General features: G+C 32.7%; 2 protein-coding genes across 3 annotated transcripts; one reads left to right on the top strand and one right to left on the bottom strand.

Annotated features, from left to right (window-relative positions):
- Positions 1-8789: 8789 nt before the first annotated feature.
- On the bottom strand, positions 8790-10627 carry LOC145335480 (uncharacterized). 2 transcript variants are annotated; one of them, XM_080181242.1, is made up of 3 exons: positions 10500-10627; positions 9686-10050; positions 8790-9300 (listed from the first exon to the last, which is right to left on the bottom strand). In XM_080181242.1, exons 2-3 carry the CDS (start codon positions 10047-10049, stop codon positions 9161-9163), a joined length of 504 nt encoding a protein of 167 aa, XP_080037368.1. In that variant the 5' UTR covers position 10050; positions 10500-10627; the 3' UTR covers positions 8790-9160. The 2 variants fall into 2 exon arrangements, with proteins under 2 accessions (XP_080037368.1, XP_080037367.1); XM_080181241.1 differs by having other exon boundaries at positions 10495-10589.
- A 2040-nt stretch (positions 10628-12667) lies between these two features.
- LOC145304006 (uncharacterized) lies at positions 12668-19550 on the top strand. Its single transcript, XM_080145758.1, has 6 exons — positions 12668-12753; positions 16413-16498; positions 17472-17529; positions 18141-18237; positions 18640-18674; positions 19400-19550. Exons 1-6 carry the CDS (start codon positions 12687-12689, stop codon positions 19438-19440), a joined length of 384 nt encoding a protein of 127 aa, XP_080001884.1. The 5' UTR covers positions 12668-12686; the 3' UTR covers positions 19441-19550.
- Positions 19551-20426: the final 876 nt, after the last annotated feature.

The following is a 20426-nucleotide window of genomic DNA, read 5'->3' as shown; positions in this document are numbered from 1 at the left end:
AATAAATTTTTTTAATTGCAATACATTTATGCAACTCACCCTTTGTTGTGTAAGATTATTGGATGATACCCAAAGGTCACATAAATAATACCCAATTCTACTGAACAACCCAGCCATGGTATTGGTTGAAATTGTGTACAGATTTTAATAGGAAGCTGAGTCATCTATAAATAGTATTTCTTAAGATAAAGCTTTTCTTGGATAAAAAATATCATGTAAAAACTTATTTCCTAGTATAGTGTGAAGCACAAGACAAAACCCTTAATAAGTTAACCTTGTATTGTTGAATTCCCTAGGATAAAGTTAGTGTGGTATAGTAAAAGACAGACAAGAGGGAAAATCAGTGTTGCGGATCCGGATCCGCAAGGATCCGCATTTATTTTTAGTCCATGGATCCGGATCCGGATCCTGGGGTATAAATTTATAGAAAAATCTACCTAAATTTATATAAAATAGTCACTTACAAATTTTGAAATATTTGGTAACCTTATTAAGATCAGCTGATTCACTCCCACACTCTTCTCTCTCACATTGTATTCAAGATTAAAGAATGAATATTTTTAAAAAAAATTTGGTGATTTTATTTTTATAATCAAGGATCCGCACTGGCCAAATTTGGAGGATCCAGATCTGCATACAATCAATGCGGATCCGCAACACTGGGGAAAATACCTAGAAGCTATGCACCTTGTCCTGAATTCTATTTTGGTGTCATTGTCAAATCTGATAACAAAAGCAAACAATAATACACCTGCTCCCCATTTTATCACAAGTGCCTGTAGACCCGCTGTATGCCAGGGAAAGGGGGAAAGAACCCCCTCTCTCACCCTCCAATCATCCTAACCTTCCCTTTTTGCCACTGCCTCGAGCCAGGTGTATCTACACCCCCCACACTCCCCGGAGCTACAGTCCCCTTTTTCTACCCAGAAGATAACATATCTATTTTTAGCTAATATGCATATTTTTGTCATTGTTATGTACAGTATATAATCTGATTTTCATGTTTAATGCTGCAGTTCAAATATAGCTGCTTTCCAACATTCATCTGTTTATTGTTTTGCTGCCCAACTAAACTGTAGTGGTTTCCATCTTTTACTTGTGCAACAACAGGGTTCACCACAGTTCACCCTGTTAGATTAGCTATAGTTGTCATGTAAAATTTTTTAACCCTATTACTTGAATGCAAAAAATAAACAAAGGTGCTTGTCTGCCAGAGAAATCCTTTCTAAAGATTGATGAATTTTGGGGTCAGATGGTTCATTAGATATATCATGTCTATTTGCTTCTTAATCAATAAAGTTGCATGTCAACCATTTGTACAAGCAGAAGTATAAAATGAAAAACTTCTGGCAGGATTTACTTTGACCAAGAGGTGCACCATGGAATTCAGACGTTAAAATACACTTCTCTTGACTTTGTTGAAGCCTTTGGAAGGTGTCTCAGTCTGTGGCTAAACCTGTCCTTCATTGGTATTTTTGATCTGTTAGTTGATGTCATTATGTATCTAGTACCCACAGTAATGAGAGGTAGACATGTAAATCTGAATTAAAGGGTTTGTGCATTAAAAAAATCTCAATTGATTATCAAACCTTGACATTTGTTGAGCGCCTTTCACTATACTCATCCAAAAAAATATCGAATTTTAACATCTTGATTTTGCAGCCTTATTAAATTTAATAATAAAAGTTTTTCGTGTACAGTCCCTTTGAATCATTATTTGATAAACTTTAACACTATTTCAGTTTATTATGTAATTAATATAACAATTCTTTTAACATTTATACCCAATTGAAACATTTTGCTGATTTTTCATAGCATAAAACCTATCGAATCAATATTACAGTAACATTGTAATAAACTGAAGATAAGTGAAGACCAAATTAAGAAGCCCCCCCCTCGCTATGCAATTTTTAAAATATGATTTTATATGTATATTTAATAATTTAAATGTATTGCATTAGTTAATAAATTCTATTCATAACATTGTACTTATTCTACATAATAATGTTGTGAAATAGTCCTAATAGGCTGTCCTAATTCTTTCTTACCCAACCTAACATTTTAAAAAACTAAATATTAATATTTATCAATACTTTTTTTTCACTTTGATAATTTTATTTGATTTTCTTGAAATACATTTCTAAACAATTAAATTTGTATCTTTTATGAGGTACTTATAATTTCTAGTTTAGCTACCTACAAATTTAAAGTTTTGCATCTAAAAAAACATTAACTTTATTGCATTAGAAATAGAACAGACATTTGTTTCAATTCTTTTTGCACAAAAGTTCAATTTCCCTGGCAGAGAGAAAACAAGGATGACTTTAATAAGCTGCAAAGAGCAATTATATACAGGGATCTAATGGGATAAGACAATGGCCAATAAATTGACGTATACAACTAATCATGGCACACAAAATTACCCCTTTTGTAGATTAACATTAATTGGTGAAACGTTTGGACACTTTACTCAATAAACCAACCAATCAATATTCAATATAAGTCCCAAAAGTTGTTAGGGTAATAAATAAGATAACATTATCAAAAAACTTTGGGAACTAGTGTAACAAACAGCCCAATATAGAGTTAATAAATTAAAGTTTTTTAAAAATTAAAGGATAATGTAAGTTATTACCTGCCACATTCTTAAAAATGTAACCTACTGCTGCCATGTCTGTTGGGTGACACTAACTGTCAGAGTGGTGAAGAAAAAACTCATAGCTATGTCAGTATTCACAGTTAAGGCAAAAATAAATTTTAGATAGATGACAAAAATAAACTTTAGATAGATACTGATTGAAATATTTATCCTTATGATAAAGTCACAGGATGTCTGTTTGTCTGTCTGTTTGTTTGTACCGAAGGATTTCAGTAACCACTGAACAGTTCGGGTTCTCCTTTACAGAGAAGCTTCTCATAGGTCCTGGGAAGATTTATAACTATTTTGGGGAAGAGTACCACAACCCTCCCAAGAAAAATTGTACCTAGAAAAACAAAAATTTTCTTTTTTAACCAAAAATTAAAACTGACCGGGAGGGGGGGGGGGACGACCCCTCCACAAAAATAAATTATTTTTCTTTGAAAATCTGAAATGAAATAATTGGGTTTTGTAATCCAACTTCCCCTTCCTCAAGTGTCCATAGAGGCCTCTAGGGGCGTAGCTGCTAGTAGTAGAAATTTATTGTATATAGCATGATGAAATGAAATTCTAATTGTCACTCTTATGTAATATTGAATAGAAATTTTTGTCCTTTTAAAAATTATTGGCAATAAAAGAAGTTACAGAAGAAAACTACCTAAAAAATTTAGTTATTTATCTTTAACAACAGCTGAAAAAGTGATGTTTGGCCAAGCGAATATTAGAGTAGCTTCCTTTCAAAAAGTTAACCACAATTGAAATTGACTTTGATGCAATAAAGTTACACTCAGCTTCTTCTGTTCTGTCAAAGTTTCTATTCTTCTTGTATTTTATTCTAGAAGAAGGATTAGCATATTCATGCAAAACAAAAAAAAAACATTCTTTCATCAAGATTTCTTAATTATTATTGACTAGCGGCTTCGCCCCTAGCCTCTAAGGGCTTTGCCCCAAGAGGTTTGATCAAACCAATTTTTCTTATTTTAGATTTAAAATAAAAAATAAAATAAAATTATTTTTTTTTTTTGGGGGGGGGGTTATTTTTTGGGGGGATGGGGGTGTCCCACCCCCCTTCCCCCGAGAAAATAGTTATAAACCTTCCAGGGACCTATGAGAAGCTACCCTATAAAGGAGAACCCGATCGGTTAGCGAGATCCTTCGCTACAAATAAACAGACACACAGACAGACATCGTTCTACTTTGTATTATAGATAGATTTTTCATTATACCATTCACCTCTTTAAAAGCAAGGCATTTTAATATTTAGGGTCGTTCTGTCTGTTTACAACTTTGCACGATGATTAATTATAACCTCTATTCGAAACGTTTTTAGAAAATCGATTCCTAGCACAACAGAGTACAATATTAGGATCTACTGCAGTTCACGGTAGAATATTGCTGGTAACGAATATTTTACCGTGAACTGCAGTAGATCCTAATATTACAAAAAAAATCAGAGTATGTCCTTTTGTATCATGTATTTATGACATTTTTTACAGATTTGTTTAGATTTACAAATTATTAACTTACCTCCTTGTATTAAGTTATAACACTTTACAATAATTATTGTTCATTTGTCCTTCCTTCTGAATTAGAAAATCGCTATTAAGATGTAGTCAATCATGTTTATAATGCTATATACTTACTACAACAAAAAATAGGTCTCTTATTGAATCAGAAGAAAATTAAATCAGTGATGAGTACAGAATAAAGAAACAAGATATTTTCATCTTATCAACCAGAAATTTCAACTAGTAAGAAGGGAAAAAGGATGATACATATATCAGTTTTAAAAAAATAGCAAATTTAGAGGATCAATAACTGGTTTTTTTATTGGCCCTAAAAGGCAAAAGGCCTGAGGCCATAAAACCAGGATTAATTCTATATTTCTTTTATTTTTGGTAAACTATGCATTTTTTATGATAAAATATGTGATTTTTCATTATAGCTCAGAACCAGATTCGAGCCCCTCTTAGTTGTATACAAAATAACAGCTCACATGACTGTACCTCACATCCCTGTAAGTGTCACTCCCTCCCCTTCTTAGTTGTATACAAAATAACAGCTCGCTTGACTATGCCTCACATCCCTGTAAGTGTCACCCCCCCCCCCCTTCTTAGTTGTATACAAAATAACAGTTCGCATGACTATCCTTCAAATCCATGAGGGTGCCACCCCCTCCCCCCTAGTTGTATACAAAATAACAGCTCATATAACAACCCCTTAAATCCATGTGGGTGTCCTGCGACCCCCCCCCCCCCTTAGTTGTACCAAAATAACAGCTCTCATGATTATACCTCACATCCCTGTAGGTGTCACACCTCCCCCTCCGTCGTGTACCCAAGGGACTGGAAATCAAATATCAATTTCTAAAGATTTAGGATGCCCGTAGGCTAACCCACAACACTTCATCCGAATTCTGATGGAAAATACAGGGATCTAAAGGGACAAGACATTGGCCGATAAATTGATATGTACATCCCCAATAATGATACACAAAATTAACCCTTTTGTAGATTGCATAGTGGTTGAAACGTTTGGACACTCAAATTAATGTACCAACCAATCAAAATTCAATAAAAGTCCCCAAGGTTGTTAAACCAACGAAAAAGAAAACATTATGATAAGAATTTGGGGACTAGTGTAATAAACAGCCCAATGTCCCCTCCCTCCCTGTGGAAAATAGAACACCAACATTCATTAGAGAAAAGCTCAACAATTCATACAGTCAGATAAACAAAAGAACTAATTACTCTGTAAATATCTTTCGAACATCCTTAAATTAGCAGTAAGAGCTGTCCGTTGTGGACGGACTGGCCATAGATGGAGAAAAGTTTCGCTTTAAAAAAGGTGTGACAATGGTAGAAAAAGTCGTAAAGATTAAGATTGAAATGAGAGAGTAAAAAAAAAGATATAACATAAAGGGAATCAATTTTTAGAAATAAAATAACAAGGTTGACAACATCCATAATTAGCAAAGCATTGAAGATCATGAATGAAAATATGTACAAAGTGATCTAAAGAGCGGAGAAAATTGAATGATATTCTGAAAAACAATTCTAAAGAAAAATTTCCCCACAACCCCCTTCAAAGGTTTCGTGGTTTTTTGTAGAATTGATTGTTACAATAGCTATCCCTGTGTGTCTAATGAGTAGTTGTTAAGTGGTCATAAATTAAGAATAAATCTAATGGGAAAAATCACGAAACCTTTTAGTACTAATATTTATATTTTTGTAGCATGACTGACAGACCAACGGATTAAGTAAATCCTCTACTGGGTGCTCATTGGTGTAGGGAATCTTCACGCAAAATCAGTCGTTTGTATAGCATAGCAGCCAAGAAAATCACATTTCCCATATAGCGTTACGGACGGACACACATAGAGTTATAGAATAGTTTAGCTACTAAACATCAGAGAGAGAGAGGGGACAATGGGCTGTTTATTACTCTAGTCCCCAAAGTTTTATAATATGATTTTTTTTTTTGCAGGCTTAACAACTTTGGAGACTTTAGGGAATTTTGATTGGTTGATCTATTAAATTGAGTGTTCAAACGTTTCAACCACTAATTGTAATCTTCATAAGCGGTTATTTTGTGTATCATTTTAGGGTATGTATATCAATTTATAGGCCATTGTCTTATCCCTTTAGATCCCTGACTAAACATAGCTCCAAGTGTTTTATTACAAATTTAGAACGCTACTGTGTAAAATATAAATTGACATTCATTTTTGTTTCTTTACAAAAAAGCTTAAAACCTGCCTAGATTTATACTATCCTATACGTGGATATTGTGACAGGAGAATTTACGTCATTAATTAAGGTTGCTAATAAAGTCCTTTGTTATTGGTCAATTATCAAGGGAGGGGATAGGTGGTAAAGTCATAGGAGTGAAGGTAATGAGGGTTTCAATATTTTAGCCAGCCTGGAGAAACATTTTATCAGGGTATGCGAGAATCTCGCACAATAATCATGTATTCATTTATTATTCATTCATGTATTATTTCAGAAATTAATTTGAGTTTAATTGTGGATTTCAGAGAAAAAACGAAGATTTTGATTATTGTAATAGTTTTCCTGTGTTTAATTTAATATCTAACAATTTAATTTAATTGCTTCAATTTGTCTCAAGTTAATAGGATGGTGACTTTGAATACAGGGATCTAAAGGGATAAGACAATGGCAGATAATTTAATACACATCCCCAATTATGATACACAAAATTAGTGGTTGAAACGATTGAAAACTTAACTTAATGAATCAACCAATCAAAATTAACTAAAGTCCCCGAAGTCGTTAAGCAAACGTTATTGTAAAACTTTGGGGACTAGTGTAATAAACAGTCCATTGTTCACTCTCTCTCTCTCTGCTTTAAATATAAGATGTATTACGCTAGATGGTCAATCAGAAACAATAAAGGTTGTTTCAATCCCATATTATCTTTTCCTCCAATTTTTTAGTGTTCATCTAGAGAAACTAGAGCATCATCCGCGTGTAATGGGATGCGATACTCCACAGAAACACTTAAGATTATTAGGTTAAGTAACTTCCAACAGACAACCAACCCTTTGATTGCACGACGCACAGACGGACGGACGGACAGACATCATTCTACTTCGTATTATAGATAAAATTTTATTTTTAGAAATATAACCACAAAAATGATTGTAATTAATGATATGATTTTTAAAAAATGTTTTACCACAAAATTATAAACTTAATGGAATTGTCTATTTTATGAAGACTGAACTATTATAAACAGGGATCTAAAGTGATAAGACAAAAATACCCCTTCTGTAGATTACAATTAGTGGTTGAAATGTTTGGACACTCAGCTAATAATAACCAATTAAAATTTTATAAAAGTTCCCAAGGTTGTTGAGCTAACAAATAAGAAAACGTTATTATAAGACTTTAAGGACCAAATGGGTTGACATCTACCCTACAAAATAGCCTCAAACTTGCTCATAAATCATTACTGAAAAAAGAAATCTAGTTGGTCCCTTTGGGGGAGAAATTACCTCCCTTACAGTAAAAAGCTTAGATGTCCTTGACTAACATACATATAACTTTTTTGGATTAAACTAAAATTTTCTTGTCACCATATGAACAAGGACATTTGTACAATCCAGTACACACTATCATAATTCAGGGCAAAGTAAAATTTATATAAAAACAAGTATGACAACATCCATTAAAGCGAAGCTCTGAAAGGGTATGAAAGACGAATAATAATATGCAAAATATAAATATGTAAGTTTTGACAAAATTGGACGTAAATTTGTTGCAAAACTTCTTAAATACAGAATACTGTTTAAAGACATACTGACATTTTTAGGACGTGATTATGGAGATGCTTCGCTTAAAATATTGTACGTTATTGTAATAGGAATCAGTACGCTAAAATTCAGATCAATTGGATGATTATATCACATAAAAATTTGTCGTTTTATTTATTTTCAAATTTTAAAATCTCCATATTTTAAATAGACGTAAGGACATTCTGTTAACAATTCTAGAGTTGCTCCGCTTTCCTAAATGTACCTAACTACTACAGGTATCACCATGCAAAGTTTTAAATCGATAGGACAATTCTAACATGCATGGATTTACGGACGGATGCTAATTACAGAAAAGCTTCGCTTTTACTAAATATGATAAATTTAATTTTAGTTCTTTTCTTTTGTGGCCATAAATCTACATACTCTATGGTTCACTTTGTCTGTCCGTCCGTCCGTAACGCTATGAGATAAATGTGGTTTCATCGGATGCTATTTAAGATGGACAGCTGAATTTTTTTGTTAAGATTCCCTTTACCTATACGTATCAAATAATAGCATTATTCTGTCCGTCGGTCTTGACTTTATGCTTATACTTACGTTTACAAAAGGTTTCGTGAATTTCTATCTTTCTTCCTTTTACTGCCTCTTTTATATGATTACTAAACATTTGCTCTATTACTAACTTTGACCGCTTGTTTAACCTTAATATTTTTTTGCTTCGCTACCAATGAATGTATTGTTGTTTCACAAAACTAAAAAAAAGTATTTTTTCAACATATTGTATTTAAATTTAAAAGTTTTAAATTAATGTTGTTATACTTTAAATGTAATTTTTGTAAGTAAATGATAAAGACAAATAAAGAATCAAATAATAATAATAGTATTTAAATGATTTACTTATATATAACTCAAAAAAATATATTTATAAGTATAAACTAAACAATAAATATATGTAGTATAATTTAACTAAGACAATGTCAAACTATACTAGGAAAAAATACATATCAGTTAATCAGTTAATTATCGCATCGTATTATAGACAGCTTTCCGCGGAAGGTAAACTGAAAAATTTTGAGATTAGCCGAAAGCCCTGCCTCACAAAACTAGTATGGATATTATGATTTTTTTATTATCAATAGAAAATTGCCTTTGATACTTTACTAATAATACGATACAATAAATAATTTTTCAGTATGGATGAGAACCGGTTTTAATCCAGCGGATATTAATCGGTTTGGAAGCCATTATCCACAAATAAATCCAACACATAAAGTAGGCATGAAAATTTCATTGGATGGAGGAACGTCGAACAATGGATTTCTTGTTGTAGTCGTAGGTGTATTATTGGTTGTTTTTGTCTTGGATTTGGTCGCCCTTGTTTTGCCTAAATAAAAAAAGGATCATCGAAAGAAACGAAGTAGAGGGTTTTCGTCGTTTTAACACAGTAGCTTTTGATAGGTTGTTTTAGGTTGGATTAGGTAAATGTTAGCAAATTGTCCCCACAGGGGCTAGAAATAGGATATAGCTAATTTGAAAATACGACGGAACCCGCTACTTTGTTTTCTTTGGGGTATTTTATTGAATTTTGATTGGAATGTTAAATTAGTTGAGTGACCAAGCATTTCAACCATTAATTGTAATCTACTTAAAGGCTAATTTTGTGTATCATCATTGGGAATAAACATCAATCTATTAGCCATCGTCTTGTCCCTTTAGTTCCATGGCTTAACAGGTATTTTTGGGGGAAAATAACAAAAAAATGTGTTTACCTGAATTATATTTATCTTGACTGTTGCCACCAAGTTGCAACAAGCGGCCCAAAATTGTCCTCAGCATTTCTGTTTGGATGGATCTACTTCCAAGATTGGGTCGCACTGGACTCAATGCTGTTCTTGTCAGAGAGGCTATTCCAGGTGGACTTGACAATCCTAGACCATATGGTGTTCCTTTAACATCCTCAATCCCTGCTGTTCTACTAAATAACGCACTGCCTTTATTTACTGTTCCATATAGACTTTGTATGTATGCTTCTTTAGTATGGGTGCCAGAGGCCAGAGTACCAACAGTTCCAGCTGATGTCTGTGCAGCAATGCTGATAACTGACACAAAACTGAATGCCCCAAAGAATTTCATCCTAAAAAAATAAATTTTTATGTAAAAGTAACAGGATGTTTATGAGTATTTCTGTCTGTTTTTATCCAAGGACCTCGCCAACCGCTGAACCGATATGGTTTTCCTTTACAATGTAGCCTCAAATAAGTCCAGTGAAGATTTATAACTAAAGCTTCACTGTAAAAGAGAACCATATCGATTCAGCGGTTAGAGATATCCTTTTTAAACAGACAACCTCTTACTTTTATATAAGGATCATTATTTACAAATTAAATTGTTGTTAGTTTGTAGTAAAACATACTTAATATAAAAATAAACTTCGTTTAAACTAAATAGGTAATACTGTGTGTATGAAGGAAAAACAGTCCTTTAATCATAAATTTGCAAATGAGTCAAAAAAACAACCAAAACTTAAAAAAATTATAGTATTACATTACCATTTATAAAAAAAAACAGCTAAGATTACCTTACCTTATGTATAACTAAACAAGGTGAAATTATAACTGAACAATCCATACAATATGTTATGGGTATAACTCCGCCCATTTTCATCTTATGCTTACATAAAAACCTCTAAATTTTTTGATGTTCTATAAAATCATATTAAATTAATGGCACACTAGACTTCCGATCTGTGTGAGCCTATAACAGTAATGTTATATAAGGGTAAAAAGGATCTTTGGAACCAAGTTTGATGAATAAAATTGAGTAAATATGTTTATGAAATTAAAAACAAGGATGACAACATCCTTAAAAGCGATGCATTAAAATCAGATTGTAGAACAAACGAACATTGTGTTAGAAATCCTTGTTACAAAAATCAGATTAATAGGATAATTAAATCATACAAAAAATTTCTTTGTCAAAATGTTAAAATCAGCATATTTTAAATGAACGTACGGACTTTATAGTTACGATTATAGAGTTGCTACTCTTTATAAATCATAATTTATTGTTACAGGAATCATCATCCAAATTTTGAAATCGATTGGACAATTTTAACTTGCTTTAATTATCGAAAAGAGCTAAATGTTACGTACGGACTGCGACCATAGAAAAGCTTTGCATCTAATAAATTAGAAATGTAAAATGTACAAAATAATATTATACCCAGGTGATAATAATTTTAATCCTAACCTAAAAATTCAAACAATTTCAGGTTATAAATATTTCTGATATAATCTGCAATTTAATCGGTCATTCTATCTATAATAAAAAGTATAATGATGACTGTCCGTCCGTCTGTTTGTCCGACCGTCTGAAGCTTGAGATCTCGGTAACTACTGAGCCGATTGGATTCTACTCTTCAGGGAATATACCCATTGGTCCTGTGGTGGTTTTAAGCTATTTTCTTGGGGAATGGGACACCCCCAACCACCCCAAACAAAAAATTCACCTTTTTTTGCTGATGCAGGTAATAAAAACATTAGTGCTGCACCACGACTACCACTGTTTTTTTTGAGGCAGGTAATTAAAACATTGGTGGTAAACTTGGGGAAAAAGCCCCTAGAGGCTAGGAGCGAAGCCGCTAGTTGTTTATAAAGTAGTCAGGTATAGTTTCTAGGGGCGCAACCGCCAATGCTTTATTAGACAAAGGCATTTTTAAGGGTTTCGTGATCTTTTTCGAATTAACACAGAATATCTTATTTTCTTTTTCTTTTTAAGACAACTGAACATCTGCTCTATCATTCATGTTATCCGTTTGTTTGTGCTTCGCTATTTATGGATATTGTCACCATTGTTTTTATTAATCCTTATCTACAATATGATATTTTTATCATTATTCAATAAAACTCCCATAATTTGTTACTAGTTAACTTCTGTTAAAATAATCGAATTTTTCTTGTTTGTTACTTATTTTAAAGTAAAAAATAATATTTAATGGGCCATATCCTATTAAATTTCCAAGGGTAGTATAAGTGTATAGTGTAGTAGTATAAGGGGTTTCCTTGCATTACATAGATGTAAAGAAATATGTAGAACTTAGGAAACCCTAACCTCTAGGCTAACCTAAAATAATATATAGGATTTGACCCAACATTTATTTAGATTTAATTTTTAAAGTTATTAAATAATATTCTTGAGAAAGCCCAATCTTCCCCGCTTTTGTATTACTTTAGAGGAGTACGATTCCAGTTACGTCATATACGTTTCGTGAAAGAAAAAGGGAAGGGGGGAAAAAAATCTCTTTAAAAGAGATGGGAGAAAAGGGAAGAAATTTTCTTCCCCCCTTCCCTTTTTATATGACGTCACAGGAATCGTACTCCTCAAAAATTATACAAAAGCGGGAAAGATTGGGCTTTCTCATATTCTTAGGTGCGAAGACTCCATTAAGTTTGCGTTGTCTGTCATTCTGTAAGACTCCGGCCAATTAATTTTTTTTACGGCTGCTGTTTAGGAAATACTGCTTATTTTTTTGTAAGTGTTTTACCAAATATATGCTACATGCTATATCATATGCTACAAAATATATTTATGTATAAATATGAAGATTTCGTGATCTTCTATAATTTGTCATAGCCATGTGTCATTTATAACAGATTTCACTGAACATTTGCTATATAATTACTTTCTTTTTCTGGTCGTCAATCCACGATTTTCTTGGGGTGCTTCACTATTTTTGGATGTTATTGTTAACACCCTTGTTTTAGATATATAATGAAATACTCAATTGTCTTATTTCTATCAATGGTTGCTTCAACCAGCGCAATAATTAATTGTATAGGTAAATTTTCTATAAAACAAGAATAACAACATCCATAAAAGCAAAGCTCTGAAACGGTAGGACAAACGAACATAAAAATTTGCAGAGTGTCAGAACTAAAAAAATCAGTACATAAATGTATATATGTCACAGGGGCGTCCAAGCTTTTTTTTTTGGGGGGGGTAAAAAATTTTAGGGGGGGGGGTAATTCGTGTTTACCCCCCCCAAAATTTTTACCCCGGGGGTAAAATTTAATTGGGGGGAGTATTTACCCCCCCTAAAGTCTGTTGGGGGGGGTAAATACTCCCCCCAAATCTGTTGGGGGGGGTAATTACCCCCCCCAAACTAATTTACCCCGGGGGTAAAATTTTTGGGGGGGGTAATTTAATTATGTAAAAAAAGCACCTACCTAATCTATTAAGTTAATAATAAGTACTATCTTATAACATAAAGTAGTAAGTAAGGTTTATTTGACTATAGCTTCAGATTTCATTACTTTTAATACTGAGTTCTCCTTTTAAGGAAAGCTTCACATAGATCCCATGATGGTTCCACACTATTATAGGTCAATCCTTTGAGTGGTTTTAGGCTATTTTTCTCCTCCCTTTTTACCCTTTAGAAAACACGAGTTCTTAGATGCTAAGGGCGCCACTACTATTCAAATATATAGTAGTATCTTATTCTTTAGAACATAAAAATACAATAATTAACTCACTAACCAATGAACCAATATGATTTTACTTTAAAGTGAAGCGTCTTATAGGTCCTGGTAAGTTTTATAACTAGTTTTGAGACACCCTGACATCCTCCCAAAAGAAATCGCCTATAGAAATTCTTTTTCATTATTTAATGAAATATTTAATTTAATTAGGTATCTATTTTATGGAATCTTCAGTGCTTTACAATTACATCATAGATCCCCGGGATGGTTTTAGCCCTTATAAAGGCCCAAGCATATAAAACATGATCAAACTATTAAATTTTTTGTTATCATGGTTAAGAACTGTTAACTGGTTGGATCGTAAAATTTTTTTTTAAAGAACATTCAATTTGGGGGGGGGGGTAAATACCCCCCCCAAAAAATTTTTTTAAAGAACATTTATTTTGGGGGGGGGGGTAATTACCCCCCCCCAAAATGGTTTGGGGGGGGGTAAATACCCCCCCCAAAATCGTTGGGGGTGCCTACGGCACCCCCAAGGTAGGGGTAATTTTTTTTGGGGGGGGGGTATTGTTCACAAAATTTTGGGGGTGCCTACGGCACCCCCAAAATCGTTTGGGGGTGCCAAATGGCCCATTACCCCCCCCCTTGGACGCCTATGATATGTCAAATCAAAATTGTAAGTAAAATTGTTGAAAACTGCTTAAATACAGGAGGATGTTTATGGACATACTTACATTTTTAGGACTTGATTATAGAGTTGCTTCGCTTTTAATCAATATACTAAAAAATCTGATCAATCGGATGATTAGATCATATAAAAATTTATTGTTAAAAAAAGTAGAAAAATCAACATGTTTAAAATGGACGTACGGACATTCTGTTAATGATTATAGAGTTGCTACGCTTTTTAAATTGTACCTAAGTATTACAGGAATCACCATGCAAAGTTTGAAATCGATAGGACAATTCTAACATGCCTAAATTAACAATAAAAGCTATCTGACTCGGACGGACGTACGGACGGACCGACTCTGATTATAGAAAAGCATCGCTTTTAAAAAGGCATATACCTTCTACTTTTTCACCAATACGAAGCTATTTATAGCCTTTAAAAAATTACGTCATACTGGCCTACCATCGGTCAATCAAAATGTATACTGGCCTGCCATTGGTAATTTAGTCTGCGTATTTGCCTATCATTGGTAATTTGTATCGTTATTTTAGCCAGCTGCGAGCAATCATCATTTTATTAGAGTTCATAAAAATCTGGTGCAACATACAAGTATTAATATAACAAGGATGACAACATCCATAAAAGCGAAGCTCTGAAAGGGTAGGACAAACGGACATTAAAACTTGTATAATGTCAGAACTGAATAATCTTGATTATAAAGTTGCTTCGCTTATAATGTTGTACTTTGTTGTCCCAGGAATCAGTATACCAAAAATCAGACCATTTGGATAATTAGGTCACATACAAATTTGTTGTTAAAAATGTAAAAAAAATCAACATGTTTAAAATTGACGTACGGACATTCTGGTAATGATTATAGAGTTGCTACGCTTTCTAACTCGTACCTAACTGTTAGAGGAATCACCATGCAAAATTTGAAATCGATAGGACAATTCTAACATGCCTAAATTAACGAAAAAAGCAATTTAAAAAAGTAAAAAAATCAACATGTTTAAAATGGACGTACGGACATTTTGGTAGTGATTATAGAGTTGCTACGCTTTCTAAATTGTACCTAACTACTAAAGGAATCACCATGCAAAATTTGAAATCGATAGGACAATTCTAACATGTCTAAATTAACGAAAAAAGCTATCCGTTACGGACGGACGTACGGACGGACGTACGGACGGACGGACGTACGGACGGACCGACCCTAATTATAGAAAAGCTTCGCTTTTAACAATAGTATATCTGTTATACTTTTAAAAATAGCATTGTCATAGACCATAAACAATTCATTAAAAATATCTTTAGTGCACAGATAACATAATATGTCCTCCCTCTATATTAATGATTCTTTTAGAGATTAAGAAAACAGCAAATATTTATTTGCAGGGAGGGGGTAAATTTTGTTTATTGTTACACTTGCAGTAGCGTGTCTTTCTAAGATGCCCCTGCTTCGGACAAACTTAAAATATAGAAAAGTCTTGGCTAGTGATAGTTGTAATATCAGACACATGTTGATTTTTATGTCTTTATTTATGAAGTAAAATAAAACAGCACAAAGAACATCTAAAAAAGAAAAGAAAAAAAATTGGTCATAAATAAAACATAGGGGTTGATTAAATTAAAACCGATTATTCAAAAAATATACACAACAAAATAAAATTCTACCTATATAAGAAATGGGCTTTTGCTTTTTATAATTTTTTTTAGCATAAAAAAAATATTTGCAAAAAAAAAAGAATTACGTTTGGACACACAGTCTTTTATACCAATAAATTTGCTTAGGGGGGGTTAAAAAATTATTCTAAACATACCTGATAGTGAAATAACACAAGCACCTATCACACTTCTGCACTCTATCTTCCACAAACTGATTTTTCATATGGTATAATTGTTCTATTCATCTGATTTTTGGAGTAATGAATCCTAGGACAACAAGTCAATATTATAAGTAAAATGTCCTTATGATCAAGTCCTAAAAATATACAGGGATCTTTTGGGGATAAGACAATAGCCATTAAATCAATGTACGTACATCCCTAATGATGGTACACAAAATTATCCCTTTTGTAGATTAAAATTAGTAACATCTAAACATTTAAATTAATGAAACAACCATCCAAAAGTTGTAAAGCTAAAAAATAATAAACATTATCATAAAACTTTGGGGACTAGTGTAATAAACTGCCCATGTTCCCCTCTCTCTCTCTGATAAAATAAGTTTTAATTCCATTTTGTTTTGCCTTATTCTGTTTATGACATTCTGACACTGTTCTTTAGTCTTACGGTTAACTTAAAGAGATTCGGTTTTATAGATGATGTCATCCTTTTTTTCAGTGTGTACCTCCAACGCTGAAGAGAAGCATAGCTGGTGCGAAGGAACATATACAGATCCTGACGATGGAAAAGATCATGTAGGATTGGTAAGAAAATTTGTTACAACAGAGCTGGATCTTTAAATCATTTCAATGGTGCGCACCCCGATTTAGCGCACCATTGAAATGATTTAAAGATCCAGCTCAGAAATCTTCAGGGATAAGACGGTGGCCTATGACTGGAACAGCGGTAAGTGTCATATGTGACATCATAAAAATACGTCTAAAAAGGAAGGCTGAAAGGAGAAGTGTGAAAGGAAACCCTTAAAAAGGAGATGGATAATAGACATATTTTTATGACGTCACACATGGCACTTTCCGCTGTCCCCTACAAATTTGTATTCATCCCTAATGATGATAAACAAATTATTCCTTATGCAGAATAAGCTTGAAAAGTTTGTCTATTAAGTGCAGTCAATTTTCTTATTTCTTCATTATTCCTGGTAATTTTATATTTTAGTTCAGTGTTTGTAAACACTGGCAGACGAAAAGTGTAATGTTTTCCTTTATAAGTTGAATAAGGCATTTATATTTGAGAAAGAAAAGATGAAAAGAAAAGTGTGATTGCTGTCAATTTAATATAATTTTTTAATTATGAATTATTATTTAACTATTTTTAATAAAGTTACTCCAATATTGTTCCAAGGAAAAAAATATTGACTGCACCTATTGTCGATGCACCAACTAGTTCTGAATCAACAAAAAATAGCACAATAAAAGTACCTAAAGTGTTTAAGCCAACAAATAAGATTAAAGTATTCAAAATATATCTTTAGATAAGACAACGGATCATTTTCAGAAAAATCTCTGACTAATTTTTGAAAAAATCTGCCAGTCATTTTTGTAAAAATTGGCGAGTAATTTTTTGAAAAATCGGCGAGCCATTTAACTTAAATTTAAAAACAGTTTATTACGCATTTTACACATTTGTATATGAAACATTTTGTAATGCAAAATAAATATTTAAATAATATTCAAATAAATAAATTGTAAGTTGGTAATTAAATTTAAATAATTTCAGTTTGAAACATCGGACCAATGCTTTGCAAGTTACAATCCAAAAGACAGCTCCTATAACAGTAAGTTATTTTTTTCCAATCTAATTGTGATTTAATTAACATAAAATAATAGAGGGGAAAGGGGTTGAATAACTGTAAGTCCCCATCCCAGTACAGATTTTTAATTGGGTCTTTGAATATTAGCCAGTAGTGTCGCAAATATTAACACAGCTACAAAAATGCAGAAAGCAGACCGGAAAAGATCTTCAGCACTGGATCCAGGTAGTTATCTGGATTATATATCTATACTTATACATTTAGTGAGATTTATATCAAGTAAAATCTGTAAAAAAAAAATTATACATAAATTTTACCATTTTGAAAATTAATGATTATTTAGTTAATTATTATTAACATATATTTAATACCAGGGATGCACATCCCAATAATGATACACAAAATTACCCTTATTGCATCGTAAAATTAGTGGTTGAAACGTTTGAAACACTGATATGCTAGCTAAGCATTTAATTTTATCACAGCAGTTCATTCCCTATAAGTGTCTAGTTGAGCAAAGAAACACCCCCTTCCTTTTCTTTTTAAGAAGTACTCCCCATATTCTCTATTTAATAATAGGAGGAAGGGTTCGGTGCTCTCTAGGCACTTTGAGAGAAAGTTTGTAAATATTTTAGGAGGTGGATGTATAGATCAGTCCTGTGATTTCCAGGCATATCCTGATCTACAATACGCACTTTGTGGCACTAATGTTTGCAATACAATGGATCCAAAGTAAGATTTTAGTTTCTTGGCTGTCATTTAAGATAGATAGATAATAGATTCATCAAGAGATCCCATGGGCATCATCCGCTTGTAATGGGATGCAATACTCTAATGTCCACTGGTGGATATTAGGCTAAGTAACATCCAACAGACAACCAACTCTTTGATTGCACGACCTTTGTCTGAGAAGTCCTACTAACTGTGCATGGTTGCGCGTGATTATGGACCAAGGCATTTCTCCTACTTTAACTATTTATGTCGCGCATCTGACAATAAACTGGATATAATACAATGCTAGACCTAATTTTTTTGTTTGGATGAGATATCTTGAGAACCGGTTCTAATCCACCAGATATTAATCGGTTTCGAATGAATACGAGAAATAACTTTTAGATTTATTATATATTTTAGAAAAGGAGGAAGCAGCAACATTGAAATAAGTATAGGTAGAATATTTTTTATTTAAATTAAATCTGGATATGATGGTGAAATAGAGCAGGGATAGAGGAATGGGACAATGGATCAAAAATTAATTTTATTGGCTGTCCTAGATTTTTGGTACTGAAACTAATGCAACTTTTCTTCTTTTGACAATTTTTTAAGACTTTGGGGAACAGAGCACATAATGCCGCTAAATTTGTTATAATCCTAACAGACAAAAAACTGTATATAAAGTTTTTGCTTTTGTCTTAAATATTAAATGGGGTGGATGGGCAAGTAATCCCCGCCACATAACCTAAACCTCAATTTGAGCCGATAATAAAACTGACCCAAAAATGGTGAAACGATCATTCGAAACATAAATCTTACTGGACATACAAACAGATAGACAGAAATAATGCAACCTTTAGCAGGGATCTAAAGGGATAAGACAATGGCCAATAAATTGATGTACGTAAATCCACAATGCCGATACACATAATTACCCTTCTGTAGATTAAAAGTAGTGGTTGAAACGTTTAAACACTTAACTTAATGAATCAACCATTCAAAATTTACTAAAGTCCCCAAAGTTATAAAGCCAACAAATAAGAAAACTTTATTATAATACTTTGGGGACTATTGTTATAAACAGCCAATTGTCATCTGTTCGAGGGAGGGGAGCGGGCAGGGAAATGGCCTAAAACCATCCATACTTTACTGCTGTTTCTTAATATTTAATTATTTTCAGGGGTTGTTGTTGTGTCTTTGCTGTTTTCTAAATTATTCTAAGAAATAAAAAGATAATGAATTTGAAAAATTAATTATTTAAAAATGATTTTAAGTATTTATTTAAAGTATGAAATTGTACTTCTTAAAAAGAAATAAAACATTTTAATATTGTGCTTATTTATAATTCTGTTTTATTTAAACAAAACAAAGTGTTTTTGCAATATACAGAAATTTAATGATTGTGTATGTCCTCAGGGATATAAGGGGATAAGACAATAGCCGATAAATTGATGTAAACCCCCAATGATACTCCATTCTGTATATTAAAATTAGTGGTTGTAACGTTTGAACACTTAACTCAATTGAACCTCGTAAAAGTGTCTGACTATGACGTCAGAAAAAATTAACAATTAACCAATGAGAAGCCAGTATTCACTGTAACTGACCAATGGTAAAATATACAGCGATCTCTCATTGGTTAATTGTTAATTTTTTCTGACGTCATAGTCAGACACTTTTACGAGGTTCAATTCAATTAACCAACCAATCAAAATTCACTAAAGTCCTCAAAGTTGTTAGACCAACGAATAAGAAACCGTTATTATAATACTTTGGAAACTAGTGTCCTAAACAGCCCATTGTCTCCTTTCTCTCTCGTCTGTCCTTCTATATGTCGGTAACGATAAGGTTGTCTGATTTTTGCTGAGAATCCTTCAACGTAACCTAATAAAGAAGTAAGTTTTTGTCTGAAGCTTATGATTTCGATGACTACTCAACTGATTAAGTTCTCCATTTTAGGGAATAGGTCCTAGGATGGTTTTAGGTTATCTTTTTATATTAAAATCTTCGGATGAATGTAGAATCCTCCCTAACCCTTCGTATAAAGGGCCTCTAGATGCTGGGGGCTCTGCTACTACTGCTAGTATATGTTATTAATGTACCCTAACCTAACTAAACACTAACACAATAAAATTATCTCCATCCCCTTCCACATTATTAATTTTTTTTCAAAATAGGGGGGGAGGTTACTTTAAAGAAACTCAAGC

The sequence above is a fragment of the Acartia tonsa genome, chromosome 13, assembly GCF_053477335.1.
Source record: "Acartia tonsa isolate MP-2025a chromosome 13, ASM5347733v1, whole genome shotgun sequence".
Classification (NCBI taxonomy): Eukaryota; Metazoa; Arthropoda; class Copepoda; order Calanoida; family Acartiidae; genus Acartia; species Acartia tonsa.
The sequence above is the reverse complement of the archived record's forward strand: the minus strand, read 5'-3'. Positions and strand labels throughout refer to the sequence as shown.